General features: G+C 43.1%; 1 protein-coding gene across 2 annotated transcripts in view; it reads left to right on the top strand.

The window, feature by feature from the left end:
• ADTRP (androgen dependent TFPI regulating protein) overlaps nucleotides 1–22,437 on the top strand; it is a 69,802-nt gene that overhangs the window by 7,101 nt on the left and 40,264 nt on the right. Inside the window, exons 2-3 of one of the 2 annotated variants that reach the window (XM_027128369.1) lie at nucleotides 2,793–2,927; nucleotides 4,472–4,573. In XM_027128369.1, coding sequence (XP_026984170.1) covers nucleotides 2,793–2,927; nucleotides 4,472–4,573 — 237 coding nt within the window. The remainder of the gene's footprint in view (nucleotides 1–2,792; nucleotides 2,928–4,471; nucleotides 4,574–22,437) is intronic. The other variant, XM_027128370.1, reaches the window with a different exon arrangement.

Raw genomic sequence — 22,437 nt, 5'->3', positions numbered from 1 at the left:
CGAGCGCCCCCCCCCGGGCTCCTATGCAGGGGCTCATAAATATTCCTTGTTGACACAGATGATGGCGCATCAACGTGGGTTAACATCGATGGAGACAAGGCTGCCTCACGCACACAGCTGGCATCTCTCCAAAGTGACATATGCCTGTGAAATAACGTGTGAGCTGAGGGGAGAGGGGGAGAAGTGATTGGCAAGTTTGTGGTGTGGAGCAAATTTTTATCGGTGAAGGAGAAGCCACGGAGGCTCTGAGTAATGTGTTCTTTCCCCAGTCCAATTTCCACATTCTGCGACTGGGAAAGGCAAGAGAAAGTCAGGACGAGCTTGACTCATGCTGACGCTAGGAAGCTCTCGCTAAGGAAAGCGGTCACAGGGACTTCACATGCTGGGTGGAGGCGGCCTCTCCCCAAGGAGGGAAAACCTGGCAGGCACTCAGCGCTCAGTGGGAGATTAATTGCTGTGTGGATTAATTGCTGTGTTGATAGAAAGGTGCAGGCCTCCTCACCGGGGCCCAGGCCCCTCGTCTGCCCTTCCTAACTCCAGCAGCTGCCTGCTATGGCCTCAGGGGTGAGCTGAGAGCTGCTGGGGAAGAAGGGGAGAGAAGGAGACTTCTCCTAGCATTCGGTGCAAAGACTGCACTCCAATTCTGCAGCGCTCAGCGCTCAACGGCAAAAGTAAACAACGAGTATTGGGGTGGCAGCCTCTTCATGGCATTTAAAACTGTAGCCCACCCTCCCTGGAATGGCCCCTTCTGGCTCGAAGCTTCCTCCCCCCTCAGGGCCATGGGGTTCTTGCACATACCTGATTTTCTACCATCTGATCATTCTTTGCTACTTCGCTTCCCCCTAGCCCTCTGTCCCTAGAGGAGGGCATTTCCTATCCGCTTCCCACTTCTCTCCGCTTCCCTTTGTCCTCTCTTTAGAAACCTCAGCCACCACGTGGGCTCATCTCCGCAGCCCCGCCTCCCTGGAGGCTACCAGGGCTGCATTTCCAAATGGAAGTTCCTCTAGGCGAGTGGTTCTCAACCTTGGCTGCCCTGATTACAATCACCTGGGAGAATGTTTTAAGATCCTGAAGCCTAGGCTGCACCCCCAGACTCATTAAATTAGAATCTTTGGGAGTGAGAATCAGGCATCGGTATTTTTTTGAAGTCATTTTAAATTCTCCCACCTGGAGATAATGGTCTCTTTTTCTGAACTCCCACGGTGCTTTATCCTTATTCTTAGAAACCTGACACATCACATGGTGTGTGTGGTTTTTTTAAAGTCTGGCTCAAGAAGCAGACTTTGGGTTTCAAATCCTGGCCTTGATATTTATCAACCATTAGACTTTAGACAAGTTTATTTATCTCTCTGTGCCTCAGTTTCCTCATCTGTAAAATGGGAAGTGGGGAAGGAATAATAGGACTTACCTCATAAGGTTGTTATAAGAAATTAAAAGCTTAGATCAGTGGCCAGCACATAACAAGAAATCAATAAAAGCCAGCTATTACAAAAAAAAAAAAAAGTCAGCTATTATAGTTTTGAGTAGTCAGTAAGATTTTTAAGTGATAAATTTATGTCTAATCCAGTGGCTCTAGAACTTTAGCATATATACAGAGCACCTGGGAATTTATTGAAAAACAAATTCCTGGGCCCCATTCCCAGAGATTCTGATTCCATAGTCTGGGGTGGGGCTGAGGGCCTGCATTTCTAACAAGCTTTGGGGTGATGCTGGTACTGCTGGTCTGAGGACCCCCGTGGGGACCTCGCTGGCCTAATCCACCTCTGTGTCCTCTCCTGCCCACCCTTCAGCCTGAGGAGTGGCAGGAGGCCAACTCTGCGAGAGGTTTCCTAGGGTTCAGAGCTCCGAGCTTGTTCCCCAAAAGCCGACTTGGTTGATCATTAGTCCAGATGCCCAGGTTCCAGAACTTGTCTGACTCAGACTCACAGCAGAGTCCAGGCTGTTCCTTTTGTACCAGTCAGAGCTTTCAAGGAATAGGATTGATTCTGAAGCAGTAACTCAAAACCAACTCCAACTCTGTACTCTTGTGACCCTTAAATTAGAAGCCGTGGGTTTGTGGAACACTGTAAGAATGGACAAAGTCTGTTCTGATTGTGATCTTGTGTCCTTGAAAAAGGCCCTGCTTCTTTTTTACCTCCAAGGCCCTCAGGTACCTAGAGATGCACCCGAGCCCACGGCTTGCTGTGTAGCCCTGTGGATTTAAATCACTCCCTCACACAGACTGTCTCTGTGAGGTCCTCAGAGGCCTGCTCCTCCAGCTTCTCCCTCAGAAAGGCAAGGTGCCATGTTGTGGGTCTCCCTTAGCAGAGCACAGAGCTCCTTCATGGGGCTCTTGACGCTGATTCTGGCTTCTCTAATGAGATTGCAACACTAGGCATTTAAAATTTTTTTTCTTCCTAGGAAGAGGCCAGAATATATCTACCATTGTGTCTGGTGCTCTGCCCTTGTGCTGTTTATCTGGCTTTTCCCACCTCTGTGCAGCCAAGCTATCTATCTCATTACATTCTCCTTTTAAGCTGACTCTATTCTGTTTCCATTTTAGCTCAAGTCCATTATGCTAAATACTGTACACATTATTATCCCCTAAACAACTTTACACAATCGGTTTTAGTGATCAAGGTCAGGGCCCAGCAAGTTGCAAGACCAACCTTCGAACTGGCTCCCAACCGAAACAGCCAGCGGCCCCTCCTTCCCAAATCAACACTGCTCCCCGAGGGATGGTGCTTCATGTCAGTGAAGAATGTATTAATTAAAGGAAATGAAAAGGTCCTCATTTGTTGTAATGAATTTAGTTCTTGCAGGCCCTTTTCTACGGGGTGGCCTGTCTGGAAGATGTGCTGAAAAGAGCTGAAGGGAAAAAAGACATTAAGTTCATAACAGCCTTCAGAGACCTGCTTTTCACCACGCTGGCTTTTCCGATATCTGCAGTAAGTTTACAAAGATGTGCAGGTAATATAATACACATGTCATATGGACTGACACTTCTCCTGGGCAGCAAGGAGCCCATTATTATAATCCAGGGCAACTGCATTTGCATAAATGGCCTGAGGACTGCATAGCACTGCCCAGTGTCTTCGGGAAATAAGGCACATTAACTGACAAGATTTATCATTAGCTTTTGTACCTTTGTGAACGTTTGATACAAGATCCTTATTACTGTCTAACAGGGAAGTCTGAAGGACCTTTCTTAACCAAAATACAACTGCGATGACCTTGGTTCCATCAGGGTGATGGGAATGGAGGCTGCTGAGGAGGCAGATGACTAATTTCCCTTTCATACATCTTGTTTCACTTGCTGCAATAAGCATTTGTTACTTCTGCAAGTGGAAACCATTAAAAAAAAAAGGTATGAAAACTTTCAAAGTTGACACTTTGAAATGGAGGAGAGAGAGGTTGTTTGAAATACCTGGTGTGGGACACATGGTGGGTGACTCACGCATTTTGTGGAATGAATGGACATTGGGAAGAAGCAAGACATATATATGCAAGGGACAGTCGGCTTGTTGCTGATACTGTCCACATTTCTACAACATTGCGCATGTTTTCATTCATTAGTTAGAATGGAAACAAACTGAGACCAGGCACACGGGCTGCCCAGCAGGGCCTATAATTAGAAATGATTACCTCTTTCTACCCGTCATCATTCCACTTCCTATAGTATTGAGACCTCAAACTTAAATCCAAAATGAAACTCTCCAAACACTAATAATGAACTCGCAGATAACGGAGTGAGTACTGGCATTCCAGTTTTACTCTGCAGGACACCTCCTCCTCCACCCCCAAAAATCTTCTAAAGAGGCTAAGATTTTTTTGTATCAATGGAGTTTATTCATTTTTTAAGACTTAGAAATTGAGCCTTTGGAATTTAAGAAGATCGTTAGAAGATTAATAGTTATTTTTTCCCATCTCTCCATTGATTTTGTAGCATGGAAGCCAGACACTTTGAAAAGATAGCCAAGGGGTACAAGAGGATGGGGATCAATCCAAAGTTCTGAGCAATAAGGAGATCCAACTCTCTGTTAACTAGCTTGTGAATTACCCTGGGAGCTTGTCACCTATCCTCGCCCCAGCCTTCCTGCTTCCCCTTGCCATGCCTATTTAGAGAGTGGGCAACGCAAGTGGAAGACTCAAGCCATGCCATGTGGCTGCTCTCAGCACTCCTGGTAAAGCTCAGAGAAGAGAGAAGTCATTGGTTAAAATGAAATGGTCTGCGAATCCTATTTATCTACATCCTCTCTGCCTGCCACAATGACAAATAATTGATCCCTAACTCTCTGAAATCCCCAGAGACTGGGTATTGTAATTCTACAATAAATAATTTTTTCCTTCATTTAGTATTTCGTTATGTATATATAGGAATGTATCTTTAAAACTGGTATCTATTTTTATTTTGCTACGTTTCCTTGATTATCTTAGGAAGCACTCATTGAAAATAAACCTAATGATACTATTGTTGTGTTCTATTTTCCAGTTTGTATTTTTGTCATTCTGGATCCTCTTTCTCTACGATCGAGAACTCGTTTACCCTAAGGCCCTAGATGGTATCTTTCCAGTGTGGTTGAATCATGCAATGGTGAGTGAAAGGAAAATTTAGTGAATAGAGAACGGCAATAACCTCTGTTCTGAGAACTCCAAGTGCCTTATTTATGTTTCCAAACTGCTCCTCAACCCCCAAAATCCCGTTCACTCCTCCCTCTTCATCCCGTCGCTATTTATTTAAAGAACACTTTGAGAATACGAAATGAACAAAAAGCGGTGCTGTAACTGGAGATACAGAGAGCAGATGGGATGTCCAGGCAAGACTCTTTGCCAAGTTGCTTATGAAGTTATTGAAAAGACATGAAACCATAAGGGCAAGCAAACTCTTGGAGCCTGCAGTCCTGAAAGAGAAGTAACTTCAGCAAATAACATGTAATGAATTCCTATCTAGGAATGGAATCAAGCAAGCTTTAAAAATAATCCACCCTGGATGTTAACTAGACTTGTGGTGGTGAACATTTTGCAATACATACAAATATCAAATCATTATGTTGTACACCTGAAACTAATACGCTATACGTGTCAATTATACCTCAAAAAAATCCACCCAAATGTCCAAAGAATAACTCACGGCTCAGAAGCAGCTTCTTAGCTAACACTTGATCACAACTATTTATCACAGATGATTTACACATTGCTGCTTCCCATTTGGGTTTTTATTCATGTATTTATTTTTGAGGGGCTGAAGAGTAACCAGAACCTGTTCTGAGTTATTCGGGGCACTGTATCTGAATACCAGTAACAGTGGCCTGGACAAGCAGAGCTGGAGCAGGACTGTCCAGGCCTTGGATGAAGGAGGTCTGAGTCATCAGCACCACACGCACAGAGTAATCAAAGTACTTGCTCCGCTTCTCAATATTTACAAATGTATTTCCACATTAGTCAGGAATTCAGAAGGAGGTCTGAGAGTCTGTGAAGCCAATGACATTTAAAAACCAGGGGGGGCTTCCCTGGTGGCGCAGTGGTTGAGGATCCGCCTGCCGATGCAGGGGACATGGGTTCGTGCCCCGGTCTGGGAAGATCCCACATGCCGCGGAGCGGCTGGGCCCGTGAGCCATGGCCGCTGAGCCTGCGCGTCCAGAGCCTGTGCTCTGCAACGGGGGAGGCCACAGCAGTGAGAGGCCCGCGTACCGCAAAAAAAAAAAAAAAAAACCAGGGGGAAGTCACAAGGGAGTAGCATATCAAGGCTCCTCAGGTTCACAGACTTTCTTCTACCTCCAACTTTTCCACTGTCTTAAAACTCACATGATTACCAATTTGGAAAAGCAGCTCAGTCCACCATGTGCCCTGCCCCCCACCCCTCAGAAAAATGTACTTTCACTTTAAATATGTGCTCAGTGAGATACTAATTAATTAACTAAGGTATACAAGTTCCGATCTCATTTAGAGTTCAGGACCAAAAACTATATATTTAATAAGTCCCACCTCCCCGAGACCCGTCCTACCAGCTTCTTTTTGTCAGATCACCTCCTCATCTTCCCAGTTTCCCATTAACGTTGATCTGAAACCCCTACACAGGGAATATTGTGGCTTTTTATGGCACTTAGAGTATATTAAGTATGTTCCTCAAATAGGAGCCCATTTAATTCATACAACTTTCTTTAGATAACAATTACAATCCTGAATTTTTCCAAATTAAAAAAAATAAAAACTCAAAAAGGTTAAGTGATTTGCCTGGGGCCACTGAGCTCATAATTCACTCTTCCTTGCCTTGTACTATAGTAAGTGCAGAACTTGTGGTTCAGTCTAGTTTCATAATTCACCAGGCAATCAAAAAGGATGTCACTGCTTGATTAACAAAGCAAAGTGAGAATTCTCACTTAAAAAAATCCAAAATCCCCATCTGTATGCTAATAAGCCAAAACTCTACTTAAGAAAATGAAGCGATTTGGGACAACTGACTGAGCTGGATGTTACTAAAATAAAAAGGCAGAGTATTGAAAGTGTCTTTTATTTGGAGCCAAACACATATATCAAATACCTTTTCAAGGTTTTGTTAGCTCAGCTAGTAGTTTTCCTACAACTATTACAAGCTTCCTACCTCTTTGGGGTACCATTTTCCACATGGAAGTAAGATTAGATTTCTTCCAAATAGTTGTGATGGTGATGCCCAGCATTTGTGACCTTGCTAAACAGCCATATGGACTTTTGGTAATTTTGGAAGCAGATAGCTTGATAATGTATGTCATATCTATCAGTTAATTAGCAAGGCAGATAATATACAACAGAGAACATAAAATATTCGTGTGCCTTCACAACCTGGGGGTTTCTTTTGACCCTGCTCTCTGCCTTTTGGTCAATCAAGTAACCTGAATCCCTTAGAGAGAAGGGGCTAGGGTCCAAAAATGTGGAACGACAGTGAAAAAGAGAAAAGAAGAGGCAACCTGCCTTGGGTCAGACACAGACTCTTCTGTGATTCTGTTAATTTAATTGGAGAAACTCCCAATGGAGCCATTTCTAGTGAAAATGTTGGCATCAGCAAAACCAGCACTGGGTGCTCCTAACGGGGTCATCCCCAAACGTCCATGCTTCCTTATGGTGTCTGCTCCAAATCCAGTGTGCTCGTGACTGCATCTCATCCCTCTTCCCCAAACTGTGTCCCTTACTCTGGACATTTTCTGTCCTCACTATCAAATACTCCTGGTCTATTACCTCAAGGAATGCTCTCTGTTGACTTTTTAAATACTAGTATAAAAGAATATGGAAATGGCTGTTACTGGGTTAATTTGTTGACACTTTCTGCATTTTAACAGTGTCCTTCCACGACAACTCAAATGAGTAAATACCCAGAAACCACCACTGTGGCAGCCAAAGTGAGGATGGGAGGTCACTGGTACTAGTTGCTTCCATGCAGGGCTGGGCCTGATCTTAAAATGAATCACTTCCTGTATTGCTCCTTTTTTTCTTCCACAATATAAGAATTATTGCTGTACACAGCCAGCGTCATACTTTCCTGAAGGTTCTTTCATTTCACAACAGTCTTTATGTTTACTATTCTAGCCTTAGCTCTGGAATATTCTCCCTGTTGCCATTTGCATTGCTGCCCTGGGTTTTATGAGTAGGATTTGTCAGATTAAGAAATACCACTCTCCCCTTTGACACAGTGTAGTTCTAAAACCTTCATGATTCATCAAGTCTTTGGGCTCCTCCCAACCCAACCCTTCTAGCTCATTCTAGACTTGCCGTTGCAGTAGATCGTTCAAAGCTGACTATCATCTCTAATGGACATTTTTCTATCCTTGTTATATATTCAAACCAAACAGTAACATCAGTGTAATATTTGCATCAACCGTGGGCAGGCTGCCTTATTTAAAGTAGATCAACCGGACTGTTTTATTGCTAAGCTGTTCTCCAGTCTTCAAGAAAGAAGGGAAAGAATAGCAAAGTACTCCTCCAGGTTTTGCCAGGAAAACATTAACTCCTCAGGCATTATCTAAATGACTACTCAAGATAGAACCAGAACAGACAGATTCAAAGAGCAGGAAGAGGACTCAGTAACTGAGGAAACGCTCAGATCCTAACCTGAAGGGAGGTGGGGGAACTTATTTCTCCGGAAGTCAACCTAAACCATTCAGGTTTCCCTAAAGGAGAGGGAAGAGATCAGAGAACCCCCCCAGAGGCCCTCTACATTTGAGATCAGTACACGATTATTGAGCAAGTGCATACAAGCACCTTATAAACTACCGAGGACTGCATAAATAGTTATGATCACGTAAGACTCTCAATCCATGATCACAGAGCTTTAGAACTGGAAAGGCTTCATTTATATTAATGGAGATTTCAAAACAACCTGCTCTTAAGAGATAGGCCTTGGCTCTTTAAATCAGAGCAAATACCAAATCCAGCCACCTAGTTATTGAATGTGTTGTCATTTATTCACTTGAAATAAAATAATGATTAAGTACCGGCTATAAGGGTTAACACCAAGATGGACATTTGACAAGGGTTTTGACTTCTGGCAACCTTAAATCTGGTGGAGCCTAGTTTACACACACAACGTTGAAATAATACAAATAACAGTTAATGCTAATACAAGACATTGACATAGATGGTGTCATGCAGCGGTATGTTATTATTGCCAAGTGAATGACATAGACAGGAGGGCTGCTATGCCCCTTGTGTCCCAGCCTGGCTGTGACAGGCATGTGGGTCATGATTGGACAACCTGGAAGGCCTTTTAGCCCTCTCTGGGGGCTTGCTGGGGAGTCAAAATGTCAAGGGAAACTCTAAACCTTCCAGTTTCTTCCTCACTCACAGTATGCCACATGTTGTCCATCACTAAATTCAGGCCCCAGTCTCAGATTTTTCTCTCCCACCCGTAAGCTTGGTGTGAAACTGCTGGGCGGCTAGGCAGAGGTAGGTGAGTCCTAATGAGTAAAGAAGGTCACCTGTGGGGACATCAGCATCAAAAGGCCCCCCTTTGTCCTCAACGTTACAAACCCCTCGCCCATGCCTCCTTGGTTCTTTACCCCAGCGCTTCTGGGCAGAGAGGACCCACAGTCTAGATATCTCTGGATAGCTCAGTGGTTTTCAGCCTTTAGGAAACAGAACACTTTGTGAATCTGAGGAAATCTATGAACACTTTCCCAAGGAAAGCACAAATAACCATAAAATTTTGTGTACAATCTTAGAAGGTTCATAGACCCTCAAAATTCCATTTATGGACCACAGGTTAAAATCTCCTGACATAACTGAACATATACTTGAAAACTGGGCCCCCAGATGAGTTCTAATGCTGAGTTCAAATAAAAAATACAAAATCAAGAATTATTCATGGGGTGACAAGACAAATTTGAAATATGATTCCCAACCTCAAGAAGCTTAAATTATAGTTTTATCTATATACATACTCCCACCCAGTCTTTTAACTTGCTGTAAGTAGAGGCTGTGTTCTGAAGGAACTCTGGCAGAACATTTGCCACAGTTAAAAACAGCCCCCCGCCCCTCCAGTATTATTCCCCAGAAAGTCCATGTCTGAAAAGGAAGAGGGTCCTGGTCAGGGTTCCTATGGGGAACTCCACCTCCCATCTACTTCTGTTTCCACATGATATAAGACAACAGCCAGAGTATGTTCTGCTGATACAGCAGCGTCCCGGCCCATGTCACTCACAGGGTGGTAAGTGAAATCCTTTGGAGGCTTGGTCTAAGTCTGCAGACATGCTGTGCTTGTGCTCGGTATAGATCTGGAATGCAGAGCCATCAGGATTTACTGAATATCTGGCAAGAAAAAAAAGGGAGATAAGATTATTAGCTTAAGACACAGGGGAGGTATGGATAGAGATGGCAGGGGAGGTGCAAGGATTGTGGAGAAGGAAATTGTTTTGTCTGGACATGTTTGAGATGCCAATTAGACAACAAACTTTAGATGCAGAATAGGCAGCTGGACATATAAGCCTAGGGGAGATTTCTGGACTGGTGACGTAAATTTGGCTGTCTTCATTATAAAGATTGTTTTTAAAGTTAAATAAGATCACCTAGGGAGTAAGTATGGTTAGAGAAGATATCCCAGAGCTAAGCCTTAGAACATTCCAACTTTCAGTACTTGGGAGGAAGAACAGGAGAATTCAACAGAGGAGATTGAAAAGGAGATGCCAGTGAGTTAGGAGGAAATCCAGTGCAGTTTAGTCTCCTGGAAGTCAAGTATATAAATGTTTCAAGAGGAAGTCTTCTACGTCAAAAGCTGCTGAGAGGTCAAGTAAGAACGACACTGTAAGATGATCATTGGATTTGCAGTAATGAACTCTCTGGTGACTTGTACAAGAGCAGTTTGTTTGTTTGTTTGTTTTGCTGTACGCGGGCCTCTCACTGTTGTGGCCTCTCCCGCCGTGGAGCACAGGCTCCAGACGCGCAGGCTCAGCGACCATGGCTCACGGGCCCAGCCGCTCCGTGGCATGTGGGATCTTCCCGGACTGGGGCACGAACCCGTGTCCCCTGCATCGGCAGGCGGACTCTCAACCACTGTGCCACCAGGGAAGCCCAACAAGAGCAGTCTGACTGGGGGGAGGGGAGAGCCTTGGTAGTGCTGTATGTATTAGTTTCCTGCTGCTACTGTAACAAATAAATGCAAACTTAAATGGCTTAAAGCAATACAAATTATCTTACAGTTGTAGATGTCAGAAGTTCAAAATGGGTCTCATGGGATAAAATCAAGGTGTCAGCAGAGCAGCATTCCTTCTGGAAGCTCTAGAGGAGAATCTGTTTCCTTCCCTCTTCCATCTACAGTCTGTCTGCCTTCTTTGATTCACGGTCTCTTCCTCCTTCATATCTGTTGTACCATTAAATTCTAAAATCTTCTCTGGCCATTTTCTACCCTAGACCAAGTCCACATTAGAAAGAGAAACGATGACTGCCAGCAATGACCAGAAAATGGTGCTGGGAAATAACTTGTCATGTGACTCTAGAGAGGGAAGAGCTGCCCTAGTTAAGCCGACGGCGTACCACAGGAAAGATCCTTTCTCAGAGCATTGCTCTACATCTCTGAGCAAGAATGAAGATAGAATCATTTATCAGACCCTGATATTTACTTGGATTTTTTTTTCAGGTTTAATCACTACAGTGTTATAAAGAGTTGCCCTCTTGTTTTAAAACACTTTATTCATTCCATTCGCTTCCTAATCTAAGGTAGGTTAGACTCCAGTGGCACTGGAGAAACACTGGGTTAAATGAATGCTTAAAGCTCAGCAGAGAAGTCAGAAGCTAAGCTGGGATTAGGAAGCAGAGTTAGCTGGGTAAGGACAATAAAGCCATCTTGCCCCTCAGGAAGTCTCAAGGTAAACACAGGAGATTCTGATAATGAACTGCCAAAGGATTACCAGTCCACTTAAGGTTTTATATAACTAGAACCAAGCAATCACAGTGCCCGCTTTCTTCATCTCTTGAGGGCAGAAACCAGAATGGTGGAAGTATATCTTTTTTAAAAAAAAAAATCCCAGTTCTGAGAATTTCCAGTGTGTGCTGAAGAGCAGCTTGCTTTTACAATTCCATTATCCAGTAAATACATCCCAATTTCAAAATCAAAGTCAAAGGTTTTTAATGATCAAAACCTATACATGTCTTCTAAGAAGTTACTGGGAATTTGAATGATTGAAATCATTCGGTGTCCTTGAGGGTTCCCTAGCAGGTCTCCCCTCCTGTGTGATGTAATTAGTCCCCACTTCCATGGCAACCACGGGTAATACTACCAACAGGAAGAATGACTTTATGCTGGAGAATAACCAAGGTGGAGAAACTCACAAGAGAAGATCCTAAACCTCTCTGATATACCAAAAGAAATAAAATCTAAGTGGGTAGGAGAGGGCAAAAGTCCCATGATCTCAGAGCAGAAGTGAAAATGCCCACGAGAAGCCTGGTGGAGGGTGTGAGAGCCTTCTCCACAGATTTGAATGGACATCCCCTTCCTGATTAGGGAGCCAGCACAGAAAAGCCCCCTTCATGCTTCTAGTTACTTCATAACCCCACAGGCAGACACTCTGACAGCTGCAGAGTCCCGTCCTTGAACAGGGAGCTGCTGACAGGCTCTCAACCAGCCTCCACATCTTTTTCCCTGGTCTCTTTATCTTCTCTGCCTACAGAGCAACCACTTGTGCCTAATTGGGAATTGAGCTTTTCCAAGTCCTCTAATCTTACTCTCACCTCCAGGTCCTTGGATTATCAGCCAGTAGATGATTTCTAGTCTGCTTTATTCCACTTGCCCGCATATTATCCACCCATCACATGGGTTCCTAGCTCTCACATGCTTATGTCCTAAGTTTTGAATTCTCAGCCCTGCCCTTCATTCCTCTCAATCCGATGGGCACAGTCATTAATATATAGGTACCAGCGTTCCCAACTGCTTCCTAAATCTCAACAACTCTTCCAACCTACCACCAGCCTTACTCATCAGCTTCATCCTTTTTCTATCACCTTCATGTATTCACTAGACTCATTTATTTTCTCTAAAAGTTTATAATTAGAGCAAAGCTAAAGAAGAGTGAGAACATGGGAACAAGAATGAGCTCTTTCTCTAGGGACTTCATGCATGTTGAGCCATGTGAGACAGGGGCAACTGCCAGAGTCTGTGAGCGTGTGAGCAGAAGGTTTGCTCAAAGCGGAGATCCTGCTTTTATGCTCAGTGATTCCACGCTGAGTGTATACTTGCAGTCTTTTAACAGTGGTCTGATAAAAGGGCCCAGATGCCATTTAAAGAGCATCTCCATTAATACAAAAATCTATAGGCATGTTGGTGCACACTCCATGTACTCACTCAAAGAATCAGCTATCTCATTCTGAATGCTGAGAAACAGTAAAAACCTGATGTTAGAAACAAGCTTGCTGATCAGGGCGCAAGAGGGCATGGCCATTGCTTGAAAATGCTGTTCTTGCTATTGTCTTAGTACATATGACTAACAGACAATAATATAGTGATATTTCCCTTTTTACCCAATTCATGTTTGACGATAAATATTCTTTTGTAGCAATGACTGGCAGAGACACTAAAATACTTAACCTATCAAATAGTATTTAATAAAAGTCTTTTGTCTCCTATCAACCCAGGGACTTCAGTTTAAGCCTTATATGTGGGAACATTTTAATTAATATGCATACTTTTTCTGACATATTTTAAAATACTTTGCTAACCTAATAATGTCAGAGTTAGTGGCATTAAAATATCACGATGATCACAGAAATTGTAAGCCTAGAAAAAAAGGTGCTTAAGAAATATTTGTTGAATGATATTTGACAACTGGAATATTAAGCTGCATATCCACAGGGAATGACACAATCTTAGTGGTATCTTTTGAGGTGGTGACTTTTAGAGCATGGTGCAGACAGTCCAAGACATCTCCAGGTACAGGTCATCAGGAAATGGACCATCTGGTGAATCATAGTCTATCTTCACAAAAGTCCTTTCACATCTGTTAAGGTTCTTCTTGGGCTAAAAAGTTGGACGGGATAAATTATTAGGAAGAAAAGTGCTGCAGCTTGATGCCTAAGAGTTGGTTTGGGATGAGTGGAAGCAAAATGTCTTAGCCCTGAGTCTCAGTTGCAAAAATAATTGATCTCAGATGTTTTCTACAAGTTAATTTTTGATTTCATGAAAACAATTGACAAGTGCCAGAAAACCTCAATTCTGGTCCCATTTCTGCCATTGTCTTGCTGTGTGATTTTTGGAAAAGCTAACAGACCTACACTGGGTATTGGTTCCTTGAAATAGGTGTGTTTACTGTTCTTAATTCTCAGTCATGCTATTAGGAGCACATAAAATAATATGTGTGCAACATAAAGTGCTATCCGTGATCCGTAACAACCTATGCCAAATTGTTGTCAACTTGGAATCACCGTCACCCCTCCTCCATTCTCCTCTGCATAGCAACGGATAAGCCTGGAATCACACACAAGGTCCTAGAATCCCTTTCTCCATATGGTTCCAGGTGAGAGTCAGCCAATGACAGGCACTCTCAGGAGACGTGAAAGTGAGGACGCCTTTTTCTCTAGTGGCAGTTGAGAGCAGATGTGCAGACACGAGGTTAGCATCAACTTCTGGACAAGCACCCAGGAATCACAGGCTTTATACTACAGGCAGCGAGGGGGCAGAGACTTCTGAGATTTACCACTTCTGAGCCAGCTCCCTCAAACCATCCCCTTGTAGTAGAAGTTTCCCTCACTTTTACTGCTTTGACCTTTCCAATAACTACCAAAGCCTCTAAAACCTTCATCCTTGGAATCCCTCAGTGGGCTTCCCTGGTCGTGATGGGATCCCGACTGGTAACGACCATAAATTCCTGCATCCTTCCAGATCATGCCCACAACCCTTAGCAGGAGGAGAAAGTTATCCACCCAAAGGAAACAAGGTCCCGAGTGCCGTCCATTTCTGGCCATACAGAGCAACAGTAGCCTGAAACAAACAAACATACAAACATCACAAGACACCTCAAACGCTGAAAAAAATATTTTAAAAATATTTGTAAACATTTGACTTACGGACAAGAAAATAATGGAAATTCCCCAAAGTTAAAATAAAACAGAAGAGGAGCTAAGAAAGAGAGTGAGATGCAGGCAATATCTGAAGAGAGCATCACTGATTATTTCTTGGAATTTATGAAAAATTAATCCTCAGAGTCAAGAAGTGCCAAAAAAAAAAAAAAAAAAGACACACAGGACACAGGGCAGACATCTAGTCACTTGTATGACATCACAGACACCTTAGACAAAAAGATCCTAGAACCAGCCAGATTAATATGGATTTCCCAAAAAGTAACCACTGTTACACTGATAGCTGATTTCTCAATACCAACAAAGAAGCCAGAAGAAGTGGAATAACAGCTTCAAAGTACTGAAGAAAAAAAGAGCCAACCTATTTACTCTCTGAAAGTATCTTGTGAAACAGGGACAAAGTAAAGACATTTTCAGACACACGAAAACAGACGTTATCACCCACAGACCCTCAGTAATGGAAAATGCTAAAGGTCGTACTTCAGGAAGAAGGAAAATGATCTCAGAAGGGAGGTACGAGATACCAAAAACAATGGCAAGCAATGTGTTCAGTTTATGGTGACTTTAAAAAAGTATGAATTAAAATCCTGGATGCAAACAGAATGTAAGTTGAGAGAGGGCTGATAAGAATTAAGGCACGCTAAGCCCCCCTGGATTGCTGGTGGGGAGGGGCTAGAAATAATGACTTACATTAGCCGTTACTACATTAAATACGCGTGTTTTAATGTCTAGAATAGCCACATACAAATGGAGTGTATGATTTATGCATCAGTAGAAAAGGAAAAAATAAACAGAAAAAAAAATAAACTGATGAGAGTTGGAATCCATGGTCAGAGACTGTTGTAAGGTGTGGAGAAAAGCATGTGAACAGGACCTGGTATGAGGTAGATTCAAACCCATGAATATGGGAAGTGGCTTATGGTGGAAAGGCCTTTCCTGCAGGAGTAAGTTACCATCCCCCGAGAATCATTTCTACTGTTCCTGCAGGCACAGATCTCTAAATTATGCAACCAACCCCTAATTGAGCTGTTCCAGTTAATAAAGTAGGTGATATGATGGGGGTTGGGGTGCAGGATGGGAAGGTCAGAACATATTTGAGAGTAAAATGCTAAGCTTCTGAAGTACTCATTTTAAAGGGGTAGGCAAAAGAAAAGGGAATTAATGATTAAATCATCCTTTTTGTTCATCCCTTTAGTAGGGACAAGAGCCCTGTTCCCGAAGGCTTATTCCACAGGCCACTATTTAAAAATACTAAATTGTGATGATAGATGAATTTGGTGCAGTGCTCTCCTTTCTAATCCCGGCAGCTGTCCCTGGAGAGGAGGCCCGTAGAGTTCTCTGGCAATTAAGAAGAGGCTCTTGGGCTTCCCTGGTGGTGCAGTGGTTGAGAGTCCGCCTGCCGATGCAGGGGACACGGGTCCGTGCCCCGGTCCGGGAGGATCCCACATGCCGCGGAGCGGCTGGGCCCGTGAGCCATGGCCGCTGAGCCTGCGCGTCTGGAGCCTGTGCTCCGCAATGGGAGAGGCCACAACAGTGAGAGGCCTGCGTACCGCAAAAAAAAAGAAAGAAAAGAAAAGGCTCTTGATCATAAAGTGATCTCTGGAGGTGATCAAATTGCCTGCCTTCCATGCTAGGCAATGTAACCATTAAGCACAAGGTTTGTACCTTTTTTATATTGTGGTGCATGCCGTGTATTCGTTTGTATATAATTAAAGTTTCAGGGTTGGGTTTTAATGTCTCAGGATTGTCTGATTTACTTTCCTGTTAATGTCAGCATGGGAGTTCTGCACACAAATCTACAGAACAACCTGGACCTACTAGTGAGGGGAGGGGTGAAATGCAAGTTCTATTTGTTACCCGAGATTTCCCCCACTAGGAGATCCAACTGGAAACCAAGTTCTCAGCTCTCCCCAGCTCAGCAATGCCCCAAAATGGAGACTTTGCCAACACAGGCACTGCTTTTCTTTTCCCCAATTTCCCAATCCCTTCTGTTCTTCTATTCTATTCTATTCTGGTGGTTGTGGGGTTGGCTGATTAGGAGTTTCCTTCAGGGCAGAAGGTGCTATTTGCGCCACACGCAAAACAAGCAGGTATGCCTTTCCGAACGGAACAAAGTCCAAGAGCATTGCCCCAGACCCATACGGAATTATCTATACATTCTGCTCATTCCTCTTTTTCTAGCCACCAACTATCTCCAAACTGCCAAACCCAGGGCTCCTGTTTCTGCCCCCATCTTACTCTCAGCAGCATTCAGCACACTACACTTCTCGCTCCCTGAAACTGTGCTTTTTTTGGTTCTGTTGATAGCAGACTGACTAGTTTTCCTCCTACCTCAGTCTCTGGCTGTGTCCTCTAGCTGCCCTCTAAGTGATGCCCTCTTTAAGGCTTGTCCTGGACCCTCTTTGCCAGTACTCTTTTCCCAGTAACTACTCACATCCATCCCCATGGGTTTAATTCTATCCATGTGCTGAGTCTATAGCTCAGATAGCCTTTGAGTTCCAGACTTGTTTCTCAACTGCCTACCTGACACCGCTGTTATAGGCACACCTATAGGCGTGCCACAGACATCTCTGAATCAACGTGTCCAGAAGTAGACCTGTTATACTCACTGCCAAACCTGTCCTGGGCACCTCCATCTCAGAAAATGGAGTCACCATCCTCCCAACTGCTCAAGACAGAAACCAGCATTGACCTTCCCACCTCCCTCCATCCCACCACCCTCATATCCCATCTATGAACTAATGTCGTCGATGCTACCTCCAAAATATGTAGCAAATCTGTTTGCTTTCTAGTTTGCTTTCTGTTCACTGCCAACACCCTGGTGTCCACCTTCACTTCTCCTCTAAACCACACAATACCTCCAAACTGGTCCTCCTGCTTCCATTCTCAACCTTTTCCATACAGCAGCACGATACACAGGAAATAGTGTCCCCCTTCCCAGTGCTCTGCAGTGGCTCTCCACTACACTTAGAATAAGTGTAGTGGAAACTACACTTATGGGAACTCCTTCCCATGGCCTACAGGCCTGATGAACCTGGCCCCTGCTTAATGCTCTAGACCCCAGTGGAGCCTGTCTCCCCATTACACTATGTTACAGCTCTTCCGGCCTCTGCTTTGTTTCTGTAACTATGAGAGCTCCTTCCCACACCAGGACCTCTGCATATGGTGTCCCCTTTGCCTGGAATGTTCTCCTTTTGCTCTTCCCTGGCTTTGCTTGTACATTTACATCCCAGCTTAAAAATGACCTCCTCAGAATGACCTTCCCTGACTGCCTTAAGTAAAGCATGTGCCTCCACGTTCCTTCCAATGAGTAGATTCCTGTTTGTTTCCTTTATAGCCCATATCGTGACTGGTATCTATGTGGCTGTTTACTTGTTTACAGAAAATCTTGCTGATTAGACTGTAAGGTCTACAAGGGCAGGGCCCACATTTGTTTAATCCCCAGCACTTCACACAGCACCTGGCATGGGGTAGGCGCCTAATGAAGATGGCTGCACGGAAGAATGAATTCTTTTCCTCTTGCTCTGGTAGCTTCTCTGTGCCCTAGACTGACCCCAGAGTTCCTCCTCAGGGGTAGAGTGAGGTGTGCTGGGACCAAAGGGCATTGGAGGCAGAGAGAAAGCCTTTAGCAGCCCTGCCTTTACAATCTGTGGATGACATGATACGTTTGAAACGTTGAGGTGTTCTTTTGTACAGAAAGTTACAAGTGAGGAAAATTCTAGAGAGATTATTGGTACCTTGAAATATCTATGGGGCTTTTCGTTGTTGTATCTGAGACATATGCTATATTAGTGACTGATTTATGTTCAAAGAGACGCACAGAGTCATAGTAATTACATATATTTTGTTAAAGGAGAGATGATGTTTATTCTGATTTGGACTGGAGTGTGGCTCAAAAGCGGTTCTGGAAAAACCATTTCCAGGCTTACACTTTCCTCTGTTATCACCATTCTCAGATGTTAATTAGGGAACTGAGTATTCATGTAGCCAAAGAGAGTTCAAACAACCATCAAATCAAGGAAGAAGGGTGGCAGAGGCTGAATTTAAGAAAAGGAATGAAGACATGACCGCAGAAAAAACCAGATGAAAGAAAAGTGGTCAAAAGAAAGAGGAGAAGAATTGGTTGGAAAACCAGCCTCCTTTTATCTCTGTGAAAGTGTGTGGAAGGCCAATTTCCCCCATTTTTGTTGGTGGGCTAGCAGTGGCTCTGAAAGAGATTCTCTCTCTTTTTTTTTTTTAATGACCAAACCGAGCTGCAAAAGGAGGCCCGACTGCGACCCGGTGGCCCTCGGTGGCCCTTTTTTAAGACCATTTTTTTAAAAGTCTTTATTGAATTTGTTACAATATTGCTTCTGTTTTATGTTTTAGTTTCTTGGCCCCAAGGCATGTGGGATCTTAGCTCCCCAACCAGGGATCGAACCCACACCCCCTGCATTGGAAGGTGAAGTCTTAACCACTGGACCACCAGGGAAATCCCTCTGAGAGAGATTCTTGACAACACACAACCAAGGATTCCTACTGATGAGCAGAAGCTAGTAATGGGGTGCATTAGTATTTGTGAAAAGTGAACCCACGAATGTGGAATTCCACCAATAGAAAGAGAATAACTACTTCGGTGGCTGCCACTGAACCTAATGTTTTTTCTTTCCTTTAACATCTTTATTGGAGTATAACTGCTTTATAATGCTGTGTTAGTTCCTGCTGTATAACAAAGTGAATCAGCTGTATGTATATATATATCCATTCCCATATCTCCTCCCTCTTGCGTCTCCCTCCCACCTTCCCTATCCCACCCCTCTAGGTGGTCACAAAGCACTGAGCTGATCTCCCTGTGCTATGCGGCTGCTTCCCACTAGCTAGCTATTTTACATTTGGTACTGTATATACATCAATGCTACTCTCTCACTTCATCCCAGCTTACCCTTCCCTCTCCCCGTGTCATCAAGACCATTCTGTCTCCGTCTTTATTCCTGTCCTGCCCCTAGGTTCTTCATGACCATTTTTTTTTCTTTTTTTTAGATTCCATGTATATGTGTTAGCATACGGTATTTGTTTTCCTCTTTCTGACTTACTTCACTCTGTGTGACAGACTCTAGGTCCATCCACCTCACTACAAATAACTCAATTTTGTTTCTTTTTATGGCTGAGTAATATTCCATTGTATATATGTGCCACAACTTCTTTATCCATTCATCTGTCAATGGACACTTAGGTTGCTTCCACGTTCTGGCTATTGTAAATAGAGCTGCAATGAACATTGGGGTGCATGTGTCTTTTTGAATTATGGTTTTCTCAGGGTATACGTGCAGTAGTGGGATTGCTGGATCATATGGTAGTTCAATTTTTAGCTTTTCAAGGAACCTCCATACTGTTCTCCATAGTGGCTGTATCAATTTACATTCCCACCAACAGTGGGAACTCTCAAAACAGAGTTCCCTTTTCTCCACACCCACTCCAGCATTTGTTTGTAGATTTTGTGATGATGGCCATTCTGACTGGTTTGAGGTGATACCTCATTGTGGTTTTGATTTGCATTTCTCTAATGATTAGTGATGTTGAGCATCCTTTCATGTGTTTGTTGGCAATCTGTACGTCTTCTTCGGAGAAATGCCTATTTAGGTCTTCTGCCCATTTTTGGATTGGGTTGTTTGTTTTTTTGATGTTGAGCTGTATGAGCTGCTTGTATATTTTGGAGATTAATGCTTTGTCAGTTGCTTCATTTGCAAATATTTTCTCCCATTTTGTGGGTTGTCTTTTCGTCTTGTGTATGGTTTCCTTTGCTATGCAAAAGCTTTTAAGTTTAATTAGGTCCCATTTGTTAATTTTTGTTTTTATTTCCATTTCTCCAGTAGGTAGGTCAAAAAGGATCTTGCTGTGATTTATGTCATACAGTGTTCTGCCTATGTTTTCCTCTAAGAGTTTTACAGTGTCTGGCCTTAAATTTAGGTCTTTAATCCGTTTTGAGTTTATTTTTGTGTTAGGAAGCGTTCTAATTTCATTCTTTTACAGGTAGCTGTCCAGTTTTCCCAGCATCACTTATTGAAGAGGCTGTCTTCTCTCCATTGTATATTCTTGTCTCCTTTATCAAAGATAAGGTGACCATATGTGTGTGGGTTTACCTCTGGGCTTTCGACCCTGTTCCACTGATCTGTATTTTGGTTTTTGTGCCAGTACCATACTGTCTTGATTACTGGAGCTTTGTAGTAGAGTCTGAAGTCCTGGAGCCTGATTCCTCCAGCTCCAATTTTCTTCCTCAAGATTGCTTTGTCTATTTGGGGTCTTTTGTGTTTCCATACAAATTGTGAAATTTTTTGTTCTAGTTCTGTGAAAAATGCCACTGGTAGCTTGATAGGGATTGCACCGAATCTGTAGATTGCCTTGGGTAGTACAGTCATTTTCACAATGTTGAGTCTTCCAATCCAAGAACATGGTATATCTCTCCATCTGTTTGTATCATCTTTAATTTTTTTCATCAGTGTCTTATAATTTTCTGCATACATGTCTTTTGTCTCCTTAGGTAGGTTTATTCCTAGGTATTTTATGCTTTTTGTTGCAATGGTAAAAGGAAGTGTTTCCTAAATTTCTCTTTCAGAATTTTTGCCATTAGTGTATAGGAATGCAGGAGATTTCTGTGCATTAATTTTGTACCCTGCTACTCTACCAAATTCATTGATTAGCTCTAGTAGTTTTCTGGTAGCATCTTTAGGATTCTCTATGTATAGCATCATGTCATCTGCAAACAGTGACAGTTTTACTTCTTCTTTTCCAATTTGCATTCCTTTTATTTCTTTTTCTTCTCTGATTGCTGTGGCTAAAACAGCCAAAAAAGTATTGTATAATTGTGGTGAGAATGGGCAACCTTGCCTTCTTCCTGATCTTAGAGGAAATGGTTTCAGTTTTTCACCATTGAGAATGATGTTTGCTGTGGGTTTGTTGTATATGGCCTTTATTATGTTGAGGTAGGTTCCATCTATGCCTACCTTCTGGAGAGTTTTTATCATAAATGGGTGTTGAATTTTTTTTTCTTTCTTTTTTTTTTTTGCAGTACATGGGCCTCTCACTGTTGTGGCCTCTCCCGTTGCAGAGCACAGGCTCCAGACGCGCAGGCTCAGCGGCCATGGCTCACGGGCCTAGCCACTCCGCGGCATGTGGGATCTTCCCGGACTGGGGCACGAACCCATGTCCCCTGCATTGGCAGGCGGACTCTCAACCACTGCACCACCAGGGAAGCCCGATGGGTGTTGAATTTTGTCGAAAGCTTTTCCGGCATCTACTGAGATTACCATGTGGTTTTTATCCTTCAATTTGTTAATATGGTGTATCATGTTGATTGATTTGCGTATATTGAAGAATCCTTGCATTCCTGGGATAAACCCCACTTGATCCTGGTGTATGATCTTTTTAATGTGCTGTTGGGTTCTGTTTGCTAGTATTTTGTTGAGGATTTTTGCATCAATATTCATCAGTGATATTGGCCCGTAGTTTTCTTTCTTTGTGACATCTTTGTCTGGTTTTGGTATCAGGGTGATGGTGGCCTTGTAGAATGAGTTTGGGACTGTTTCTCCCTCTGCTATATTTTGGCAGAGTTTGAGAAAGGTAGGTGTTAGCTCCTCTCTAAAGGTTTGATAGAATTGGCCTGTGAAGCCATCTGATCCTGGGCTTTTGTTTGTTGGAAGATTTTTAATCACAGTTTCAATTTCAGTGCTTGTGATTGCTCTGTTCATATTTACTCTTTCTTCCTGGTTCAGTCTTGGCAGGTTGTGCCCTTCTAAGAATTTGTCCATTTCTTCCAGGTTGTCCATTTTATTGGCATAGAGTTGCTTATAGTAATCTCTCATGATCCTTTGTATTTCTGCAGTATCAGTTCTTACTTTTCCTTTTTCATTTCTAATTCTTTTCATTTGAGTCTTCTCCCTTTTTCTTTGA

Source organism: Aethalodelphis obliquidens, unplaced genomic scaffold, assembly GCF_003676395.1.
Source record: "Aethalodelphis obliquidens isolate GAN/ISIS:26980383/991018 unplaced genomic scaffold, ASM367639v1 scaffold34, whole genome shotgun sequence".
Lineage (NCBI taxonomy): Eukaryota > Metazoa > Chordata > Mammalia > Artiodactyla > Delphinidae > Aethalodelphis > Aethalodelphis obliquidens.
This window is presented reverse-complemented; position numbering and strand designations above follow the sequence as displayed.